General features: G+C 39.3%; 1 protein-coding gene across 1 annotated transcript in view; it reads right to left on the reverse strand.

The window, feature by feature from the left end:
- Positions 1 to 18203, reverse strand: part of UACA (uveal autoantigen with coiled-coil domains and ankyrin repeats) — a 99653-nt gene extending 81450 nt beyond the window's left edge. The window contains exon 1 of the mRNA XM_045530881.1: positions 18021 to 18203. Within this exon, the coding sequence (XP_045386837.1) occupies positions 18021 to 18107 (87 nt within the window). The 5' untranslated portion in view covers positions 18108 to 18203. The remainder of the gene's footprint in view (positions 1 to 18020) is intronic.
- Between the last annotated feature and the right edge of the window lie 4879 nt (positions 18204 to 23082).

Genomic DNA, 23082 nt, shown 5'->3' on the forward strand with positions numbered 1-23082 from the left:
AAAGCAAGACTTCGTCTCTAAAAAAATAAAATATTAATAAAGTAAAGATTTCCATTTCTCCCATAGAATTTCTTCATATGGTTGCAACATAGTCTTGCAATTACTTTTTTATTGCTATATGGCAAATCACTACAAACTCAGAGGCTTAAAAATAACAATCATTTTAAGTTCACAGTTCCGTAGGTCAAAGTCCAGGTGGGGTCGACTGGGTTCTCTGCTTACAGTGTAGTCTCTCAAGGTCAAATTCAAAGTGCCAGTCAGGCTGGACATTGTCTGGGAAAGAATCTGCTCCCAGGTTCATTCAGGTTGTGGACAGAATTCAGTTCCCTGCAGTTATAGGATTGAGGTCCCTCCTTCCTTGCTAGTTGTCAGCGGGGAGTCTCTCTCAGCTAAAGGCCACCTATATTCCTTCTCACATGGCCCTGTTCATCTTCAACCCAGCAACAATGAGACAAGTCCTTCACATCCTTCAATTCTCTCTGACTTGTAGTTTTGCTCTGAGCCACAGAAAAATCTGTTTTGAAAAGGCTCGTGGGATAAGAATAGCCCCACCTAGATAATCTCCCCTTTGGCTAACCCAAAGTCAAGTGATTAGTAACCTAATTACACCTGCAAAATCTCATTTGCCATGTATAACATAATCATGGGCATATTTTCTCCTCATATTCAAAGTCCTAGGAATTAGGGTGGGAAATCATGGGAGGCCATTTTTATAATTCTGCCTACCACAACTCTGGATCACAATAGAAAATGTATTTCTCACTGTGGGTTGTAGTAAAAAGCTTAAAGGTCATCTAGCCACTTGACTAGAAAACTTGAAGGTCCCTTCCAATCCTAAAAATCTAAAAATCTAGTATTCAAACATGTTAAGGAAATAAAATGTAAAGTTATAAGAAAATAAAAATTATATAAATTTAAAAGTTAGTTAAGGCTGGAGACATCCAAGATGGCTGACTAGAGACATCACTTGCAGGACCATCCTAGTGGGAAAGCAGGATATCGGACAAAGGAGAGGGAAGAGTCACAGCTCAGGTGTGGACCACAGAAAGAGAAATCAGAGATGTCTGGAGAGCCCACAGAGAAAACTGTGAAGCCAAGAAGATAAAGAGGACAAGATACCCGCAGGATCAAACCCTGAAAGGGCTTGGAGACCAGCGAAAGGGTAAGGGGGGGAATCCCCCTCCCCCTCACAGGTGCCTTCTCTGAACGGTGGGACACTAAGTATACTGAAGGCTTTTCCACCCTCCAGGAGCCCAAGCACAGTGGCAAATACAGAACAGTGGGGTGAACTAGCCGAGTCCCAGGAGTTTGGGCAGCCTGAATGGGGCACCCCCTAGAAGAGTGCCACGAGGGTCCAGAGTGCCAGCTTTCTCCCATCTAGACACTTCCCCCCAGCACCTTCCCCATCCACTGCAACTGAGAAAGCAGTGTGAGCTCAGGCTGTCCCGGAGCTGTGGACCCTCGCCTACCCAGCGCAACCACAAGCGTAATTTGAGCCAAGAAGTTCATGTACAGCCACTTCTCTCCAGCAAGCACACAACCCAGGCTGAGGTCTCCTCAGAAAGTGTGACCCACACCCCACCTTCCCCTTGAGGTCTTGTGGTGAAATGGGGTGAACAATTTGGGAACTTCCTGCCCGCCAGCGTTTCCCAGGGTAGCACATCGGCGGCTCAGAAAAGCAAACTGGCCTCGCTGCACCCCGGACATGAGAGGGGTGTGTGGGGACGCAGGGGAGAAGTCTGGGAACTGGACTCAGGTGGCAAGGAAGCCAGCACAGACATATCTCACGGGACAGTGTAGTAGGGTGCTGAGGAATGGAGATCTGGGAGTGCACCCATCCCCGCCATTGGAGAACCGCCATATTGGATAAGTGCTTGGCATTCGGAGAGGAATAGCCTTGCCCCGGTTCCATGACAACCGAACGCCTCATACTCAGGTGTGCCAGCTAATCGGGTCCTGCAGCCCCTGCCCCCAATCATTGCAACAGGGAGTGCAGTTCATGCTCATAAGTTTGTGAGCAGCCATTTCTCTCCACTGGAAGTGTGCTACAGGTAGAGGTCTACACAGATAGAGGGACCCACACCTCTTCCTCCAAGGGATGGATGTGGAATAGGGGTGCACAATTTTGGAACTCCTCGTCCTCCAGTGTTTCACTGAGATACATGCAAGTGGGTCAGACACACAAAACGAGGGAGAGATTTGAGAGCTGGACTCAGGTGGTGAGGGAGCACAGATGGACTGAATGGACAGGAGTGTGCTTTGGAGATCCAAGGAATGGCAATTTGGGGGAGTGCTCACCCCTCCACACAGAAAACCTTGATAAAGCCAAAAAGATTCCAGCCCGGGGCCTCAGCACTCAGTATTTGGCCCCTCCCCTGTGAACAGCCCTCCTGGTTTGGTGAGCCCACCCTGACCCTCATACCAGTGGCTTCCCCTACTGGCTGGAAAAGCATTTTGAGCCCTGTTGAGGCTTTGCAAACCCTTTCAGGCTCCCACAACCTAGCCACAAACTGCCTTGCTCCTCCCTCCACCTTCCTTAGTGGTGGTGGAGATCAAGCAACCCCCTGGGAGCTTCAGGGTCTCTCCTACAGCTTGGGGCATCAAATTTCTCTATACAGAGAAAAACAAAATAGAATATTTTGTGTTAAAAACATTAATTTGATAATAAAAATCCTAATGAAATAATATATTCTTAAATATCAGACCAGATGATTTTTAAGTTGAGAGAAAAGGATTCAAAGAAAATTAAACTTCAAATATTCACAAATATATGCTAAATTTTTTATGTTCCCTAGGCAACATAGTACCTGGCATACAGTAAATACTTAAAGAATATGTGCTGAGTTTTAAAAATGTGCATTCTCCAATTTAAATGGCTGAATAATTATTTAATTAAGAACTTCAATAAATTATAATTCTTAGCTTTAAAGGAAAGTTAAAAAAAAATCAACCCACAAAACAGGAAAAGTACTTAGCAGTAGAAATTAAGCATCTCTCCAAGTGTGGGCTATACACTACTATGCAGGTAACCCCCTCAATGGCACAAGGACTTCTGGCAGTTCCTTCTAAGGTTCTAGAATCATTCAGTATCAGCCTTCAGCAGGGATAGAGCAGCAGTACAGTACAGCATGGGGCATGAAGTTAGAAATAAAATAAAAAGGCCCAATCGGTGCCAGCTCCAAAACTCTGGTCCCTGACTCACCCTAGTGACAGGACCAGTAGAGTGCAGGTATTCACCTGCTTGCACACCCACATTCTCTTCCCTCTCTGCCCCTCCCTTTACTACCGCTCCTTCCCTAGAAAGGCTGATCCTAGAGATACTCTGCAGCTCACAGGGCCACTATGATCCTCTTCATACAGTCTCCCGCATATAGTCTCCTTTCTAAATGTGCTGATATTTAAGTGTTTTTTTAAGGGAGCCATTCTAAAAGAATATTACCAACTAGCACAGATGTTTCATGCATATGACAAATATCAAGATAATGCATTAATATTACTAAAGTTTCAAAGAAAGTGTTATCATATACGACGCAAGGTAAAGGAGTCTGAGGAACTAGAAAACATTATTTCTTCCAACTCTGCATCATCTTCACAAATCATATTATACCTAAATTTCCTCACCTATAAATAAAAGTTACAGTTTCAAATATCACTATTACACTGTAAATATTTTAGGTGACTTATTAAGTCATACATGCTATAGAATTTAAAGGCAAGACTGGGCGCGGTGGCTCACGCCTGTAATCCTAGCACTCTGGGAGGCCGAGGCGGGTGGATCGCTCGAGGTCAGGAATTCAAGACCAGCCTGAGCAAGAGTGAGACCCCATCTCTACTAAAAATAGGAAGAAATTATCTGGTCAACTAAAAATATACATAGAAAAAATTAGCTGGGCATGGTGGCGCATGCCTGTAGTCCCAGCTACTCGGGAGGCTGAGGCAGGAGGATCACTTAAGCCCAGGAGTTTCAGGTTGCTATGAGCTAGACTGACCCCACGACGCTCACTCTAGCCTGGGCAACAGAGCAAGACTCTGTCTCAAAAAAAAAAAAATGAATTTAAAGGTAAAATATAATTCTACAACTTACTTTCAAATGGTTCAGTGAAAAATATGTGTATATTTTATATATAATTACATGTATTATATATAAATTATATATATTATATACATACATAAAGCAAATCAGCAAAATGTTAATTTTGGGATCTAAGTAGTAGGCAAGTGGATCCTAGTAATTATGCTATTCTTCTAATTTTATGTACATTTCAATTTTTTCATAATAAAGAGTTGGAGAAAATTAGATTATCTGCTAAAAATCTGTGCTTATGATTATTAGCACAGTAAGTTAAACTTTCCAGTTTTCTTCAAACATCATCATCAGAACATTGAGCTATTCATCCAAATCAATTATAAATAAGCATACTTAAAAAAAATCACTAAGTTGCTAACATATGAGAAGATGTAGACAGTGTTCTCTCTCCCCCTTAAAATATAATTACCATCCAGGCAGGGAATGCATAGTGCATCAAACCTAGGGGACTTAGTGGGAATCACACAGGGCTAGCAGGCAGGGGCTCTAACCACTTGTCTGTTGACTATGGGCCTTTTGTAAGTCATAACTTTTCAGGGTCTCAGGAAGCGCAGGTTTCTCTGACTTGTGCCCTCCTCTCCATCCCTTCCAGCATTGTAATGATTCAAGCCCTTATTAGTCCTTGCCTATATCATTTCCGTAGCTTCATAAATGATCCTCCTGCTTCCAGGCTAGAACCCTTCAAATCTATCCTGAACAGAGCTACAACAGTAATCCTACATCTAGATTACGGAATTCCACACCTCTGGAACCACAGTGCAATGCCCAGCACTCTTAAAGATGGCATATTTTAAGTTATTCCAAGATCTAGCCCCAACCTCCTCTCTTTTCTATTTCCCATCCAATCCCCTGCTATTAATTCTAGGCTCCCCCCGAATGCCCCTCCCCCAACTCCATTATATTAAGTCATTAAATATGAAATGTCCGATTTCAAATCAAGAGTTTAGTTTATTACATCTCAAACAAGAAGCAGTACAATTAATCAAAGTATGCACCTAAGCTATTATCACAGTTTTGCCATCTTAAAGGTAGCTTGTTTACACCAGCAGCAAAGAAGCCTGGAGAGCAAGTGGCAAGAAAAATCACAAAAGGCATTTTGCACAGCTTGTTGAGAATTGAATATTTTTCCTTGCAAGAAGTGGTCCAAAGCCTGAAAGAAGTGGTAGTCAGTTGGTGCAAGGTCTGGTGAATACGGTATATCAGCAGTCCCCAACCTTTTTGGCACCGGGAACCAGTTTCATTAAGGGCAATTTTTCCACAGACTGGGGACAGAGGGGAATAGTTCAGGATGATTCAAGCATACTACCTGTATTGTGCAGTCAAACCTCTCTACAAATGACAATCTGTATTTGCAGCCACTCCCCAGCACTAACATCACTGCCTCACCTCCACCTCAGATCATCAGGCGTTTGGTTCTCATAAGGAATGCACAACCTAGATCCCTCACATGCGCAGTTTACAGTAGGGTTCGTGCTTCTATGAGAATCGAATGCCACTGCTGATCTGACAGGAGATGGAGATTATACGATGATGTGAGCAATGGGGAGGGGCTGTAAATATAGATGAAGCTTTGCTCACTAGCCCACCGCTCACCTCCTGCTGTGTGGCCTGGTTCCTAATAGGCTACGAACTGGTACCAGTCCACAGCCCATGGGCTGGGGACCACAGCAGTATATGACGGAGAGTTTCCAAGTCCAGCTTCTGTAGTATGAGCAGGTTGTTTGTGCGACAGGTGGCCGAGCACTGTCTTGCAAGATGATTGGCCTGTATCTATTGACCAATCTCGGCTGCTTAATTGCAATCATCTTCATCATTTCGTCCAATTGGGTGCAGTTGACATCCGCCACTGTAATGGACTGACCAAGTTTTGTGAGGCTGTAGTGGATAATACCAGCACTGGACCACCAAACAGACACCATTAGCTTTTTTTGATGAATATTCACTTTTGGACTGTGTTTTAGTGCTTCATCTTTATCCAACCATTGTGCCACACACTTGTGATTGTCAAAAAGAATCCATTTTTCCTTATACTTCGCCCTTATGTCATGACAGCAAAGAAAGGCAAGCTTCAAGATGATTTCTCTTCTGATTTCTCTTCTGACACTCATTTAATTCATGTGGTACCCATCTATCCAGCTTTTACCTTGCTGATTTGTTTCCAATGGTCCACTGTCATTGGAATAGTAACATCAAACCTTGCTGGTAATTCACATGTAGGTTGAGATGGATTCACTTCCACTACAGCTTCCAGCTCACCATTATCCACCTTGGTCTCAGGTCACCCACGTGGCTCATTTTCAAGATTAAAATCACCCAAATAGAACTTCTCAAACCATCAACATGTTGTGTATTCATTAGCCACATTCTTCCCAAACACTTTGTTGATATTTTGAGCTGTCTGTGCTCCATTGTTTCTAGGCTGGAACTCATATTCGGAAATAACATGAATTTTTGACTCATCCATGGTTTCACAAAAATTGCTCTAAAGAAACAATTTGAAAGATAATCACAAGCCAAACCATGTGTTTGAAAGCATGAGGAGGTACTTTCACAATAAAAATAAAACAAGAAGTGTCAAAGTGAAATGTCAGAAATATCAACTGGCTAACTTAGTACTGAAGGAAATCGGATATTTCATACTTAATAATCTAATATTTCTCTTCTCCATGCCTTTTCTCTTGCTGTCTCCTCTGAAAGGAATTTTATCATTTCCTGGATCATTTCTACCCACTTCATTTAAGCCTCAAATTAAGAAGTTCACCCTGTAGATTGGTGGTTGCCAGGGGCTAGGGAACCACCCCTAGGGTAGGTAGGAAGCAACTGTTTAATGGGTACAGGGTTTACTTCTGGGGAGATGAAAATGTTTTAGAACTAGACAGAGATGGTGGCTACACAACATTGTGAATGTACTAAATGTCACTGAATCATTCACTTTAAAATGATTGATTTTATGTTACATCAATTTCATATCAGTTTTTAAAAGAAAAGTATCAGCTTACTTTGCAAAAAAACAAAAAACAAAAACCTCACTGACTCCCCTCCCCACTCCTCAGCCTCAGACTGAATCAGTACCTTGTATACTCCTCTATGACAGCACTTATTACTTTAAATTACCTCATAGAGATCCCCCTCAAAACTATGAGCCTCTTATTATCTTCCTCATCTTCTCATCCCCCAGTGCCTAGCCCAGGCCATCAAAAAATAGGTTTTTTTTTTCATAATTGGAAAATAGAGACACCACTTATCTCTCTTGGGGCAAGAGGCAGAGTAGATGATCTTTTGAAGATCTAAAAGCCTGTAAGAGTTTGTATTAATTGGAAAGGAAAAGATCAGGAAGACTGCTGTTCATCTGGTTATAAAGGACAAGAGAGTGACCTTTGATGAGATTTTTCAGTTAGTAATAAGAACTAACATTTATTGAGTTAACTATATGAGAAGTACTGTGCTAATAAGCAATCTCTTAGTATACCTTATATCATATAATGTTCACAACTGCTCTATGAAGTACAGTTACTAACCCTATTTTCCAATGAAGAAATGAATATATTCAATAACTTGCCTAAGGTTACAAAGCTGGTTACCAGGAGTGGCAAGACTCAAAGCCAAGTTGCCCAGCTGCAGAGCTTGAGCCTGTAGCATCAACATGTTACCCTTCCCCTTCATACTGCTCCAGGTATGGTTTGTAGAGCTCTGAATGGGACATTCTTTGGCCCACAATTTACCTTTTTAAGGCTGAGAAAGCACTTCATTTTCTTCATTTACCTACTTACCCACTGCCATGAATGTTATTTATATTTCATAAAGTGTTTTAAAATATAAAATGTTAATTTAAAAAAATATAACAGTCAAAAAGTAGAGATGAATCATAAAAAAGATTTCTCATTAAAAAACTTCTCACATGTAAATCAGCAAGTGTTTGTAGGCTGTTCTTGTCCACAGTTGAAAAGTTCAGAGTGTGCTAGCTTCACTGGAACCATACCCTCAAGGCCTCCCCACTGGAGACTCATTTTCAAAGTACCCCAATCTCTGCTAAGAAGGCACCTCCTAATGAGAAAAACCATGAAATAACAAAAACATGCTGGAAGAAGAATTATACACTCTTTTTACTTTTTTAGTTTAGAAAGCATGATGTATATGTATTCTTTCTCTCTCTCTCTCTCTCTCTCTCTCTCGCTCTCGCTCTCGCTCTCTCTCTCTCATAATCTCTCTAATAAAGAGAAAACAGCACAATCTGGTAAGAAGAAAATTAACCAAGAGCCACTGAGATTTAAAAAATATATATATTTGTGCATCTGAAAGTGAAAATCTTACTACAGAGGTAATGTCATAACTTGACAACATATCAATAAGGTCAATATTAAAAACATGTCATCTCCCCAAAAAACATACACCCTTTTAGACATACATACAAACACACCCAACCGTCCAGACAGTAAGCCAAAAACTTTTAAGTACTATTGGATTCATAGGACTTATTTCACCTATACATCCTCCTTAATATCTAATGCTAAAACCAAGGATGATAGGATAATATACTGGGAAAGCATACACACACACACACACACACACACACACACACACACACAAAGGCAGAAGGGGCAATATGATAGTATTAATATCAAACAGTGTAGAATTCAAGACAAAAGTCATAATGAAAAAATTAAAGGCTTTTAAATCACTAGTTACACTCTACAATGAAGATAAAATAGCCAAGAACCTTAATGTATCAATTATCACAAAATACATAAAACAAAAACTGTTTGAAATATAAGGGAAAGTGACAGAAACACGACTATAGTGAGAGACGTGCAGTACTCTAAAAGCTACAATTGGCCAAGTAGTAAAAATAAGAATGTATAAAGCTCTTACAGATCAATATGAACAAAGTAGAAAAAAATGGTCAAAGAACATGAAAACACAATTTCTAAAACACATGAAAGTAGCCAATAAGCAGGGAAATATGTTCACATTCCCTAGAAAGCAAAAACACGGCTTAAAGCAATATTTTTTTCTATCAGGTTGACAAATATGTTTTAATAACAGTATCCATTATTGGAAGGTTTTATATATACCACTGGAGGGAACACAAATTGAGATTTCCCATAAAAGGTCTTCTTTCCCCCTAAGCACCGCTCTCCCCAATTTTTTGTATGTGGCTTAAGGTACAAATCCCATAACTCTAAATTTGGAAATTATGTAAGTTCACAATGGTAAGGACATGGGTTTCAGAGCTAGGCTACCTAGCTTCCACTCACTAGCCATAGCACCTTAGACAGGTAGATCATTTAACTTCCATGTTAAATAACTTCCAAATGATGGCAATAGTACTCACTTCTTAGAGTTGCTGTGAGGACCAAGTTAACATAAAGCACTTAGAATAATGCCTGGCACTTACACGTTCAATAAATATCAGCTATTGGCACATGGATTTCTTATAAGCAATTTCTTTCCAAGCAATTCACTAGCATTTACCGAGTACTACTAATGGGACATTTGTATCTGCTCAAATCATTTCAAATTTCTTATAATTTTTAAGTACAAAGTTTATTAGAATGAAATATGATTTAAAAAATTGTACATGTCATCATTGTATTATCAAGGTAATTAAATGCTAACTGAATAAGAAAGGGGTATTATGGAATCTTTAAAAGGAGCATAATCAGTGGTTTATGGCATAGTGAATGACATTATGGGTGACTTGTTTTATTCTTTATCTTCCACTATATTTTGTTTTCTACAATGAACATGTATGATTTTTATGGGACAGCCACTTATCGTAACTGATTGAGTTATACATCTACTTTTTCTCAAGGACACTTGCCAGGTCTGAGTCAATTATAGACAGTCCCTGACTTACAATGGTTTGACTTAGGATTTTGTGACTTTACAATAGTGCAAAAGCTGTACACTTTCGGCAGAAACTACACATACTTCAAGCACCCAAACACCGGTTCCGTTTTTCACTTTCAGTATAGTATTCAATAAATTATATGACATATTCAACACTTTATCATAAAATAGGCTTTGTGTTAGATGATTTTGTCTAACTGTAGGCTAACATAAGTGTTCTGAGCATGTTTATGGTAGGCTAGGCTAAAGCTATGATGTACTCTAGGCTAGATGTCTTAAATGCATTTCCATTTACAATATTTTTGACTTAAGATGAGTTTATCAAGACATAACCCGATCATAAGTCAAGGAGCATCTGTATATAAATACAACTCATCACATCCCATCCTTTGCCAGAGGCTTTAGTCACTCAACCACATCAGTTCATCTTCTGCACAGCATTTTGGAGACTATACCATTTGAAAATAAATTAGTCAATGTCAATAATATTTAGGATTTTTAAGAATAAAACAAAGTCAAAGACAAACTTTTTGTGACTACAAATAATCCAATTTATTTTTGCAGTTTGGGGTTGTATTTTTAAGCCTAGAAGAGACACTATACTTTCCAACTATATAAAAGCCATATAAAGCTTTTAATTGTTTTCTGATTCAAGAAAATAAGGCCATATGAGTATAATATCCTATTGTCCTTTTTACAATTACAGGAAGTGCATTTCAACCATCCATTGTTAGTAAAATTCCTACAGAAATCAATTAGACTTCTCTCACATAAATAAGCTCATGCAAGTGGAAATTTCAACAATTTGATATATTCCTTAGGTGACAGGACAAAAAATGTTTGCATAACTACAATGGGACAGCAAAAGTTTTCATATGATAGAGATGAAACAGAGGATACATCATTTATAATGTTCAAATCTATTATTCTTAGATCTAGCTTTCTTTACCAAGGATACAACTGTAAGTTAAACAGGGCTGATAAAAACAAAATTTTGCTGGCTAATAGCTAATTCGATAGAAGGGAGGAGAAGAGGGGGGAAGAACTTGGTCACTCACTAATAGGATAATTTCTGAAGATGAAACTTTAATGACCCTAGTCAGGGAGCTCTCTAAACAATGATTTAAACTTGTGAAGTAATTCAAAATTTTAATTCAAGGTAAGAAAGAAAAGAAAAGAAAGAAAAGAAAAGAAAGGAAAGAAAGGAAAGGAAAGGAAAGGAAAGGAAAGAAAGAAAGAAAGAAGGAAAGAAAAGAAAGGAAAGAAGGAAAGAAGGAAAGAAGGAAAGAAGGAAAGAAGGAAAGAAGGAAAGAAGGAAAGAAGGAAAGAAAGAAAGAAAGAAAGAAAGAAAGAAAGAAAGAAAGAAAGAAAGAAAGAAAGAAAGAAAGAAAGACTTCCTTGACTATAACCCCCAAGCTACAGCCCTGTAACTCCTTACTCTCACTGAAATTCTTATTTGAAGATTAATCTATGTCTCATCTCCACCATCCCCTACCATAAAACCAGAGTTAGTTTCCAAATCTGATGCTCCCTCAGTGGGCTATATAATTTCATAGCTCCACACTACTGCATTTGCTGTTCTTTTGCCTGGAAAGCCATTCAAATTGTCTTTCTGGCCCAAGCTCAAGCTCCACCTTTCAGCCTTTTCCTGACCTCATCCTACACATCTGTGCTACCACAGCAATTTATACAGACCTATATTATGATACTTAACATATGGTATTATTATTTTTTTGTTTAACTCTTAAAATTCTTGAAGACTGTTACTAGATCTTTCTAATTACAGTATAGAACATATGCTAAATACAATAGCATCACTAAAGTAAATACAATAGTATTTCATGAACCACCCAGGTACAACTACTAACTCATGACCAATCCCCCACTCACTACCCCCATCCACCCACCCACCAGCCCCCATATTATTTTGAAGCAAGTCCCAGATTTCATATCATTTCATCTGTAAATGCACCTCTAAATATTTCTTTGAAAGTTACTCTTTATAAACATAACCATATTTAAATTTTTTAAATAATAATTCTATATCATTAAGTATCCAGCTAGCATTTACATTTCCTCAATTGTCTTATAAACTTTTTATTTTTTATAACTATTTAATCAGAGTCTAAATAAAGTCTGTCATTGCAGTTAGCTAATATGTCTTTTAATCTCTTAAATCTCTTGGAATCTCTAGGTTTCTTCTCACCTCTTTCCTTTTCTTAAGATTTGTTTTTGAAGAAACTAGGTCATTTGTTCTACAGAGTTTCCCACAATCAGAATTTTGCTGATTATATCCCCAGGTTTCTTTGTTTCCTGCCTTTTCTATAAAATGGTAGTTATATCTAAGGAGCTATTCTTTTGGCAAGACTACTAATAGGCAGTATTCAGTATTTCCACCAGGAGATAAATTATGTCTGCTTCTTTCTTTTTGAAACATTAATAGCCCCTGATGATCACTGTATAGACTCCAGATTCATTAATTCATTAGGAGCTTAAAATACCTTTTATAAAAGAGGAACTTCCTCTTATCAACTATTTGGTTACCTTGAGATACAGTTCACATAGGAAAAGCACAATAAATGTTTTATTTTTTCCCTTTATTTTCCAAATCTTAAAAGAATGCCATCAGTTCCCTAGCATTCTCCAAAAGTGATTAGCTTTTATTTTTTGAGTCACCATGAACTCATGGATTTAAATATTTCAATCCACTTCAGTTGTTATCCTTACTCATGTTCAAATTGTCCCATCCTTGGCCAAGTGGGAGTCTCTTCAAGTTGGCTCCAGAGTCCTAATCTTTAATAACCTCCTTGCATTCTAGCAGGACAAGGGATTTCTAAGTCTGCTCCTGACTTGGAATGATCCATTTCTCAAATAGAACCTAATTGTTAATCCATTCTCAAGCCTAACTTACGTGTTCCATAAATATTTTCCAAACTAAATAAGGCAACTGCTGAGCAAGGTCCACTTCCTGAGCTAATTATTTTCAATTTGAACAATGTGTATGATGCACAATAAAGATATACAATCATTATATCATCCCTATTAAAAGAAGTAATTAAAATCCTTAGCTACTCATCACTTAAGTTGCTGGATTCATTATGTACCAAACGACAACTCTACTTGGTATTATAATAAAATTCAGCAATTCAAATCAGCATAAAGATCTAGGTAAACCTGCTGCTGGGTTGGGGTTGAAATTCAAAAGTATAAAAACAGGCTTCTTTGTTGTAATCCTCCTTCAAGAACCACAAGAAATACAATGCTGGGATAACCATAGGAAGTTGTCTAAATAAAGCCTTAATAAAGGTAAGCATTTTTAATTAAAGGTTGGAATCTTTAATGACAACGAGTAAACAGTGCTCAGTTAAGTATCATGAGTTTAAACTAAACATAACAATTTGTGACCTTAATTATTCACATTACCCAAAAGTCACTGTTATGATAATAACATTAACATATTTTCAAACTCACCCAAATCCCTGAGCAGGAAACACAAAGCCAGCTGCATTTTCAAAATCACAACTAAAACAAAATCACGTTTATGGGGGGGGCATGGGCAATATATATAACCTGAACTTTTGTACCCCCATAATAAGCTGAAATAAAAAATAAAAAAAATAAAAAAATAAAGAAGTGCCATCCATACATGTAATAAAATATTCAAAAGCTAAAAAAAAAAATCACGTTTAATCCTTTATGCTTTCTAAACATTTCAAACTAATGTTCTTAGTAGGAACCAAAAGAAATTTTTTGAAGATGAGTTGCTATGTTTGTAACTCTAAAATCTTTTAGAAATACCAGTATTTTTTCAGGACGATGAGGCATTAACAAGATGCTTTAGAACTTTAGTTGCTGATTTATAAAATTCATTGCCCCATTTTAGGATTAGCCTAGAGAAGGAGCAATAAAAATAATCATTGCAGAACCTCCCAGGTCAGAGATTACTTTTACAATCAAGTATTTACTCAGCTACAAATGTTGAACATAGGGTACAATTTAAAGTGGGACCCCCTTCCAAAATGTCTATTTACAATATTTGTTTACAGCACTTCTACTAGTTATGGAATTATAACCCCTTATTTTTTTTTTTTTTTTTTTTTTTTTTTTTTTTTTTTGAGACAGAGTCTCACTTTGTTGCCCGGGCTAGAGTGAGTGCCGTGGCATCAGCCTAGCTCACAGCAACCTCAGACTCCTGGGCTTAAGCGATCCTACTGCCTCAGCCTCCCGAGTAGCTGGGACTACAGGCATGAGCCACCATGCCCGGCTAATTTTTTTGTATATATATTTTTAGTTGGCCAGATAATTTCTTTCTATTTTTAGTAGAGACGGGGTCTCGCTCTTGCTCAGGCTGGTCTCGAACTCCTGACCTTGAGCGATCCACCCGCCTCGGCCTCCCAGAGCTAGGATTACAGGCGTGAGCCACCGCGCCCGGCCTCCCTTATTTTTAATTACTCAAATTTCCTAATCTGAACTAGGTGAAAACAACACGTCTATTCTCACTGTACATATAATTGTACATATAATTGACTAGATCTGATATAGCATTTACAGTCATTTAATTATCCCTTTCAGAAATCTGAAGCTCCAATTTAGTGAGTAATTAAAAAATAAATATAACAAAAATTAATCTTAGTTCATGATTAATAGATGCAGCTACCTCCAGATTTGACTAGTAAAGGACAAACCCTCAAATGTATTTACCCACAATTTATAATGGTGAACTACATTTACTTACATATGCACAAACATATATAAGTGAACCTTAAACTCACTGGCATATTCATAATAATGATACTATTCAAAATATTTAAAATTACCTTTCTTCTACACATAAACTGCACATAATTACAATTTAGCATGTTATTAGGGTAACATGCTATATTTCACATCATAAAATATTTGCATACCTCACATACCTCAGTCTATTGCTAATGTGTCTCCTTCAGATAACAAGCTCAAATAAATATACAAAGAAAACTATTTTTGAAATAAACATTTTTAAATTTTACCTAAAGTCAAAGTTGTACAGAGCAAATTGTGATTGTTTCCATGATAATTAAATGAATGCTGTAACAATCAAAATTACGAACCCATGGCAAAAGGCAGGGAGAAAAAAGAAAGCAAGATGTATATTACACCAGAATAAATACCACAGGCATCAAAGACTTAAATGTAAAAAAAAAAGAAATAAAAAAAGGAGAAGAAACTAGAAAGATTTTGTTCGTTTGTTTAATACTGCAGAGTGAAAAGGCCAAGATATAAAGCTAAAAGTCACAAAATAAGAGGTTATAAATTCAATTGTATAAAAATAACTACTTTCTGCATAGCAAATGTCACCACAAAAAAACTCAAGACAAATAACAAATTGAGAGATAATATCAGTTATTAATATTAAAAGGTCTAATTTCTGTGACATAAAGTACATGCAAATAAATAGGGAAAAATCAACAACTCTATAGGAAAATGGAAAGGATAAACTTATCACAAAAAAGAACATGCAAAGGGCTGGTAAAAATATGAAAAGATGCTCAACTTCATTCATAATAAGAGAAATACAAATCTAAAATACCCAGAGATATCATATTTTAGCTATCAGGCAATAGCAAAGATCAAAAAATTTGAAAAAACTTTTAATAAAAGCATGGAACACATTTCTCACAGATTGATTGCATGATGCATAAAGGGAAATTTGACAACATCCTTCAAAAATACAAATGCACATAACCTTTAACCCAGCAATTCCACTTTTAGGAATTGATCCTGCAGGTACATACACACATATACTTGAAATATACACAAGCTTATTCATCATAGCATTGTATATTATAGCAAAAGATTTGAATGGAGAAGCTCTGAATGGGCTCAGATATTTACAGTAAAAAAAAAAAACCAAAAACCACCACCCAAGATATCAAACAGGGAGTACAGGGGGCTACCATTTATGTAAAGGATGAATACTAGTATTCATATTTGCTTGTATATGCTACAGCTTAAGCTCTCTATGGAGGGAAATGCAAGCAACTAATAACACCAGTGCCCTCTGAAGAGATGGGGCAGGGTGGCCGAAGGACAAGGCGGGGAGACAGACATTTTGGGGTCAATATTTTTGTTGCTTTCAAATATAAAACCATGTGCTATATTATCTATTCAAAAGTAAACAAAACTTAACTGTTTTTAAGGCAAAAAGAAAAAAAAGAGAGGCTCAACCATACACTATGTACATAACAGGGATTATGACTGAAAAGCAGAAGGAATCTATTTCTTCTGTACATTAATTTTATTCTATCACTGTTTGGTTTGATTAGTCACCATACTCATTTACTTTTACTTTAAAATCTTACAAAATTTATTGTACTATTTAACGTTGAAAGATGTTCATTTTTCTACAGAAATGGGTTTAATACCATATACTTCTCTTTATCTTTATGCTGTTATTTAAGAATATCAAAATGCTCAACTTAGTGAGTGCTAAAAATTTAAGCTCAGAGTAATGCACTTCATATTTCAAATGTATAAAATGCAAACTGGCACGCTGATAATACCAATAAACACCAAATACTCTGCATTTCTAGAAGAGAAAACAGGATAAAATTAAGGTATATGAACCTCTAAGTAGGATGTAAATCAAATCCTTAGTGTAGACCAAACAAAATCAGAGAAAATATTTAGCTAATAAACCTAGGAAAGTATGTCTTCTATAAAGCTGAAATCACAACCTGCATTACAAAGAAGTTGAATCTTAACTGTAGTGACCTACAATATCACTAAATGACATTTCTGTCAATTATTGTTTTTTTAAAAAAGTGAAACAAATTAATCTCTTTCTAAGAGCTTATAAAACAACTTAATGCTTTATTAAACATCATCGATTAGCAGGTCATCTGAATCTATTCTTTTTTTTTTATGGGAATTTAAAAGTCTTGTTCCTCCACAATTTCCTTTACGTACAAGTAAAATAATCCTAGAAATAATCTAGTGGAGAGGAAGGCACAATTCTGAATTAACTCAAAAGCAGAAGAAGATTAATTAATATTCTCATAAAAACCATATAATCCTTTAGTAAAATCTGTGTAAAATTATAAAGGTCCATTTTAATTATCCCAACTAGGTAACTGGGCAGTTTGAGCATTACATCTCCTATACATATTTGTCTCAAGACTTTTTAATAGCATTTATTTTAATACCATAGAATTTTTATGACATCGCCATTCTTCTAGCCTGCCAATTTATCTAAATCACAACATCTGCGGTCAGGCTGTTTCTCAAGATTTCTGTTCTCCTACCAAGTAAAGAGAGGCCCAGACTACTCCTCAGCGCGCACACTGAGGCCGCGCTGCAGATCAGCACCAAAGAACTGCCCCGCACGGATCTGCCCCACCGGAGAGATTTACACGGCCCAACATCGCCACCACCATCCCGACTTCACGATCTCTAGGGTCACCACCCATGTGGGGCTGTGTCTTTACAGCTACGCCGATTCCCTCTGCCTCACTCAGCAATCCAACTTCCCCAGTGACAGCGACAGAGGCCAGCACGTCGTGTCCACCCGGCTGGCAGGCTCCACGCTCAGAGTCTCAGACCCAAGGAAGGTCCGGAGTCCAGGTGAGGCGGCGCCCGGTGCGCAGCCTTGCCCACCTGGACTGCCTGGCGCGAATCCCCGGCTCCTGGGACGCAGGGGCACCAGCCTCGGGCCCCCGGAGCCCGGTTCCAGCGCCGGGAGAGGACAGGGACAAGGTGGCCAACGGGGACCGGCAGGGCGGAGGGACAACCCAGAACGCTGGAATTATAAGTAAGGGGCGATCAACCCGCGGCACTGGGGTTCCTCCAGCAGCTCGGAGATCGGGAGTGAGGCGTGGGGAAGGGACCGTGGAGGCTCGGGCGCGGAGGCGGGGAGGGTCCCCAAGGTCTCCGGGCTGACGCGGAGCCCCGTCCTGAGAGAGAAGTTGCCAGGGCCGCGGGAGCAGGACGGGCTGAAGGCCAGCAGAGGGAGGCGACGGGCGGGCTGGGCAGCCGAGGAGGGCTGCGTGGCTCGCGCGAGCGGAGCGCGGGGAAGCCGGGGACACGCGCGGGCCGCGGGACTCACCGCGCTGGCGGCGGCGGCGGCGGCGGCGCCGGACGACGCAGGGCCGGGCGCATCCTGCCTCCTCAGGCGGGACTTGAGGCTCTTCATGGCCAGCTCTGCAGTCCCGCTCCCAGCGGGAGCGGCGCGCCTGCTCCGCGCGCGAACCCTAAAGTTGCCGGCTGAGAGGAGGCGGCAGGGGAGGCGGCGCGACGTTACCGGCCCCACCTGCCACCTAGGGGCCCCAGCGGCGGACGGCTCCGGGCCTGCGGCGGGGCTCCCCTGCTGCAGCCAATCGGCCGGCCGCCCTGACGGGGGTGGGCTGGCGCCAGCCAATCGGAATCCGGGAAGGGGGAGGGACTTCCCTTTTAAACTTAATAACACCCTTCCTCTCCCCACTGTAGGAAAACTTTGGGAAGTGTAGCTGGGGAAGTGGCGGGGGTGGGTTGCCAGGGGTGTGGGGAGGCGGGAGGGACTGGTTCCCGGCGCCCGCCCACCTGGATGGTAGAGCCTAAGGTCTAGAGAGAGCGCGGGATCCAGCCTACCTGGCCAGCTTTCATCTTCCCGCACTCCACTCCCCTCCTTTTCCCACCCACGTGCTCTTTACCAAGTAGTTTCCTTCCTTCCATCCGGTCCCAGAAAGGACTCTTGGTTACCTGCGCAATCGCCAGCTTTCAGGAGCAACTTCTCTTCCGTCTCCTTGTGTTTTGATACCACATCCCAGTACCTGGAAACAGCCACACACATCAAAAATTCCAGAAACAAACAGCCTCTTAAGAAATAAGGCGCTGATTGTACAGGACATGCAGTTAAGAAACAGACTTTGAAAGACGTTAGAGTAAGTCATAGTACGTGTTAGGTGCCCAATTATTTGTTGAGTGAAGAACCCACTGCTTTGGAGGAAAAGAGATGGAATGGGGATGGGAGGAATAGTGCCATCAATCAGAAATGACCCACATTACCAGTATATAAGAAGTTGCCAAAAATATATAGCTTCTTCTTCAAAAAAAGTTATTTGTTTCCTGTAGAAACGCATTACAGGTAAATGTATATGATGAAATTAAAATAATTCATTCTACCTAGAAATCTGGGTTAATGACAATCATTTAAGAGAAGGATGAAGAAACAGGTGAGCAACACCCAATAATTTGCTATTAATGTAACATCTTCAGAAGTCTTCCTAGGAGTCAGTTTTTCCTATCAAAATGTTTATTGTAGCATGCAACCATTTGAAAAGACAAACAGTCCACCTTTCTGACTAACAAAGGACTTTTTGTATGAAAGGTCACTTTAGAATTTCCTTAGAGTAACTCAAGGTTTTATTCAAATACTGTAAGAAAGTTTTCACAATTTTCTTGAAGAGATAGCATTCAAAGACTGTATTAACCCTAAACAAAAAGTAAATAAAAACTAACTACCTGAAATTATTAAGTTTTATCTTGATTAGATCTTTGGAAAGAAATTTTCTTTGACTCCTCCCCCTTCTTCAAGATACACAGCCATTTAATTCTTGCTGGCTCTTTATAGTGTCTGTGTAGGGTCAGTTACTATCCTCACTGCCACTGCAGAGCGAAAATTACCTCATATCTGCACTGTTATTATAAAAGCTTCCCAACCAGTCTCCTAACCTCCAGTCTCTCACCTCTCCCATCACCAATATATTTCAACCATCATCAAAAAGTCTTACAAAATACTCCTCCCTTGCTCAAAAACCTTCAGCAGCTAACAAAGTCTAACTCCTCTACTTGGCATTTAAGGTTCTACAATATAGACTCAACCCTGTTCTCCAGTTGGTACCCCAAGCAAATTACTCTTCAGCCCACTCCTCCTCAAACATGGGTTATGCCTTTCAATTTTCACAACTTTATGCATGCTGAGCCTTCCTCTAATAATTTTCTCTGTCTACATTCGTCTAACAAAATCTTATGCCCCCAAGAGTGATTGGAAGGGGGCCCAGGGAGTACTGTGCTATTCTCTCCGGGTGCTGGTTACATAGGTAGTGTTTACAGATTGTGAGAATTCAGTGAGACTGTACTCTTTATGTAATGCACACTCTTTTATGTGTGTGCTACACTTTAACAAAAAGATTTTTTTTAAGTGTATGTTCTTTCCAAGTGCCTTCCCCTATTATAGAACTTTGCCTGATGAAATAACTGGAAGTGATCTCTCCATCTTCCGAATAGTTAAGAGTAATCGTACCTCTCATGTGATACTAACACATGTGATCTGAGCAAACCTTATTTCACTACTAGACTTCAGACTCCTTAAAATCAGGGAATAACTGACATATATTTGAATTCCCTCTAATGCTTAGCATGTTATAGGTGTTCACTAAATATTTCTGAATGAATTGGTGCATCTTTTTTATTATTATAGCGAATTATGGTTGTTTGTTCAGTGTATTCATGTGACACAAGATTGGGACTCCCCCCTCCTATTGTGAACACAGATGGAATGATCTGTGTTATGGTGCTGCTCACACACTTGTACTTCAATCAACTCCTTTGTTCTGAACTTAAGATAAACACCCATTTATCATCTAGTTCTCTGACCAAATCTTAAATGTTAATTGCCCCTGTCTCCTCTAGGTAATTGGCTATTGAGTTATTAATTGCAGCCTGTGTTGTACTGGGTGTCTCCTGTAACACCCAAGTTATTGTAGCCCTGGTGACTGGCTTCTTTTCAGTTGTTATTGGATAAAGCAAAGGAAACAGACAGAGCCACAAGTATAGCTTGCATCAGGTTCCAAAAATGTTGGGCAAGTTATTTTTATGAACTGTCTGCATGATGTCCCCATGGTGTCTGTGTCCAGTGGCCTTTATGGATTTTTCCAGCCTAGAAACTTGATAGCTGATGTCTGCTTATTCCCATTTGAGAGCAGCTAAGTAAATAGCACTGGTTTGAATATTCAGTAAAGCTTTTTTATATCGATCTGAAAGCCCTCTATATGAAGTAAAGTCACTATTATTAGCATTTGGCCAGACAGGTTTGGTTTGGTTTTGTTAAAAATTATCACTATTATTTATTTTTACCTTCCCTTCAGAGCAAAACGTACTTATCAAACCTAGATGAACTTCTGGTTGTTACTATATTGAATTTATAAAGTACTTTTTTTGTTTTGCTTCTTATTTTTTATAGTATATGCAACCAGGAAGGGTAATGCATTTTTAAAAAATTATTTTAATAGATTTTCCATACACATGGTAAAGAAATCTCAAATAATACAAAAAGAGCAAGTTAGTCTCCTTGCCACCCCTATCCCTTTGATCCCTGCCTTAAGTAGTTTGTGTTCTAGATTAGGGAAGAAAGCTAACACATATAGCTCAATTAGATAACTACTTAGTAAACTCTACAGTAGGATTTCAGATGGTATTCAGGGAAGGAAAAGATCAAGAAGTAAGTTTGCCTGAAGGAAGGAAATCCAAGTTTGAGTACCATTCAGTGAATGCACACAGGTGAGAAGTAATACCAGAGCATACCCAGGAGTCCTGCCAGAACAGGGAAGAGAACACAGTTGAAAGATGCTCACTGATAACTCAGATGATGATAATGGCAAAAATGATAACCAAGATCATTTATCAGAAAGAGAATGAAGAATTAACACACAAAATCTAAAATTGACACATAAAATGATCCCTTTTCAAACATAAACATCTCCTTCCAGCCAAGCTTTGGTTATAAATCCTAAATCCAGTGACTTTTCTCTTCACCTTCAGAGCTTCCTGTCACTCCTCGTAGCCCCAGGGACCCCAGCCAACCACGCCAGTCAATAATTCCATGGAGGGGCCCAGGACATCAGTCATTCTCACCCAGCTCAGATGCCAAAGCAGGTAGCTGGCATAGCCACGTGTGACCACAGGGTCATAAGGAAGGGCACCCTGACCAAGAATTCATACGGCAGCCCCAGGAATGAGAGACCTGAGGCAGTTCTCACACCCTCTTCTCTTGCCACATTCAAAACTAAAACATTGTGTAAGAGAGCTTTAAAAAAATAAATGTGTCATCTTTGGCACTAATTTTAAAACCATCTGCATTTCAAGTAGCTCTCCAATGACTCCATCCCAGAAAACTAGAGGGGGAAAAAGAAAAAAGGGGAAGAGAGATCTTCTGTTCCATATAACCACAGACACTCAGCACTAAAACTCCTAGGGATAGCAATTCTCTCCTACAGAAACAACTTCTTTAGTCTCCCCTGCTGAGGGTTGTTTTGCATTTAGCTACGTAGCAATCTTGAGTTTAGCAGTTATCTCCCAAAGTGGGCTGCTTTCTATCTATCTCTCTGTCTTGCCTGGCATTTATAGACTGTCATTCACCTATGACACATTGAGGGTGACATTAGTTTCGATATTGAAAGAGGGAGGTGAAAACATGGGGAGGATCACGGTCTGGAACAAAACTAGACTTCCCCAGCATAATTGACCTCATACCTAAAAGCAGTTGAGATACCCACCATTATCTCTATGAATTCAGGTTTAATGTCAAGGAAACCCAACCCGTTTCATTTGGTGAAAATTTACTGTTGTTATCAAGTCTTGATTACACAAAGCTCCAGAAATATCATTGGCTTCACTTTAATGAGAAGATTGATGGCCCTAAGTGTGCATGGTTCAAAGGCAGAAACTCTTGATTGCCTCTTTTAAAACAGGCTACCCAGCCTGGAGCCCAGATAAACAGGAATTTGGTTCTGGGATCAGTAACCATCTGACTCCACAGTAAACTTTCCTGGACCTTGGAGTTTTCTTATCTTGGCCAGGATACCAGGATATGAGCCAAAAGACTTTCAAGACTTAAGCACTGTCAAATAACTTAAATATAAAAAGTTTCTTGCTTTGGAGTTGAAAATATGGCAAATAAAGTCTATCTCTACAGATTTTTAAATGATCATTTTACTTGTCCTGCTTATACTTTTCCCCCTCCAGATTTCCAAGGGGCCTTTTAAAATTCTGGCAAGGTATACAGTAAATATTCTCAACTGAATGATTAAATTACTAGTAAATTATGTGGCTGTTTCAATACCACCAGTTACTCTAAAACAATCTTTGTGACCCATCCTAACAGAAGAACACTGCAAACAGAATAAGTCAAG

Source organism: Lemur catta, chromosome 1 (assembly GCF_020740605.2).
Source record: "Lemur catta isolate mLemCat1 chromosome 1, mLemCat1.pri, whole genome shotgun sequence".
Lineage (NCBI taxonomy): Eukaryota > Metazoa > Chordata > Mammalia > Primates > Lemuridae > Lemur > Lemur catta.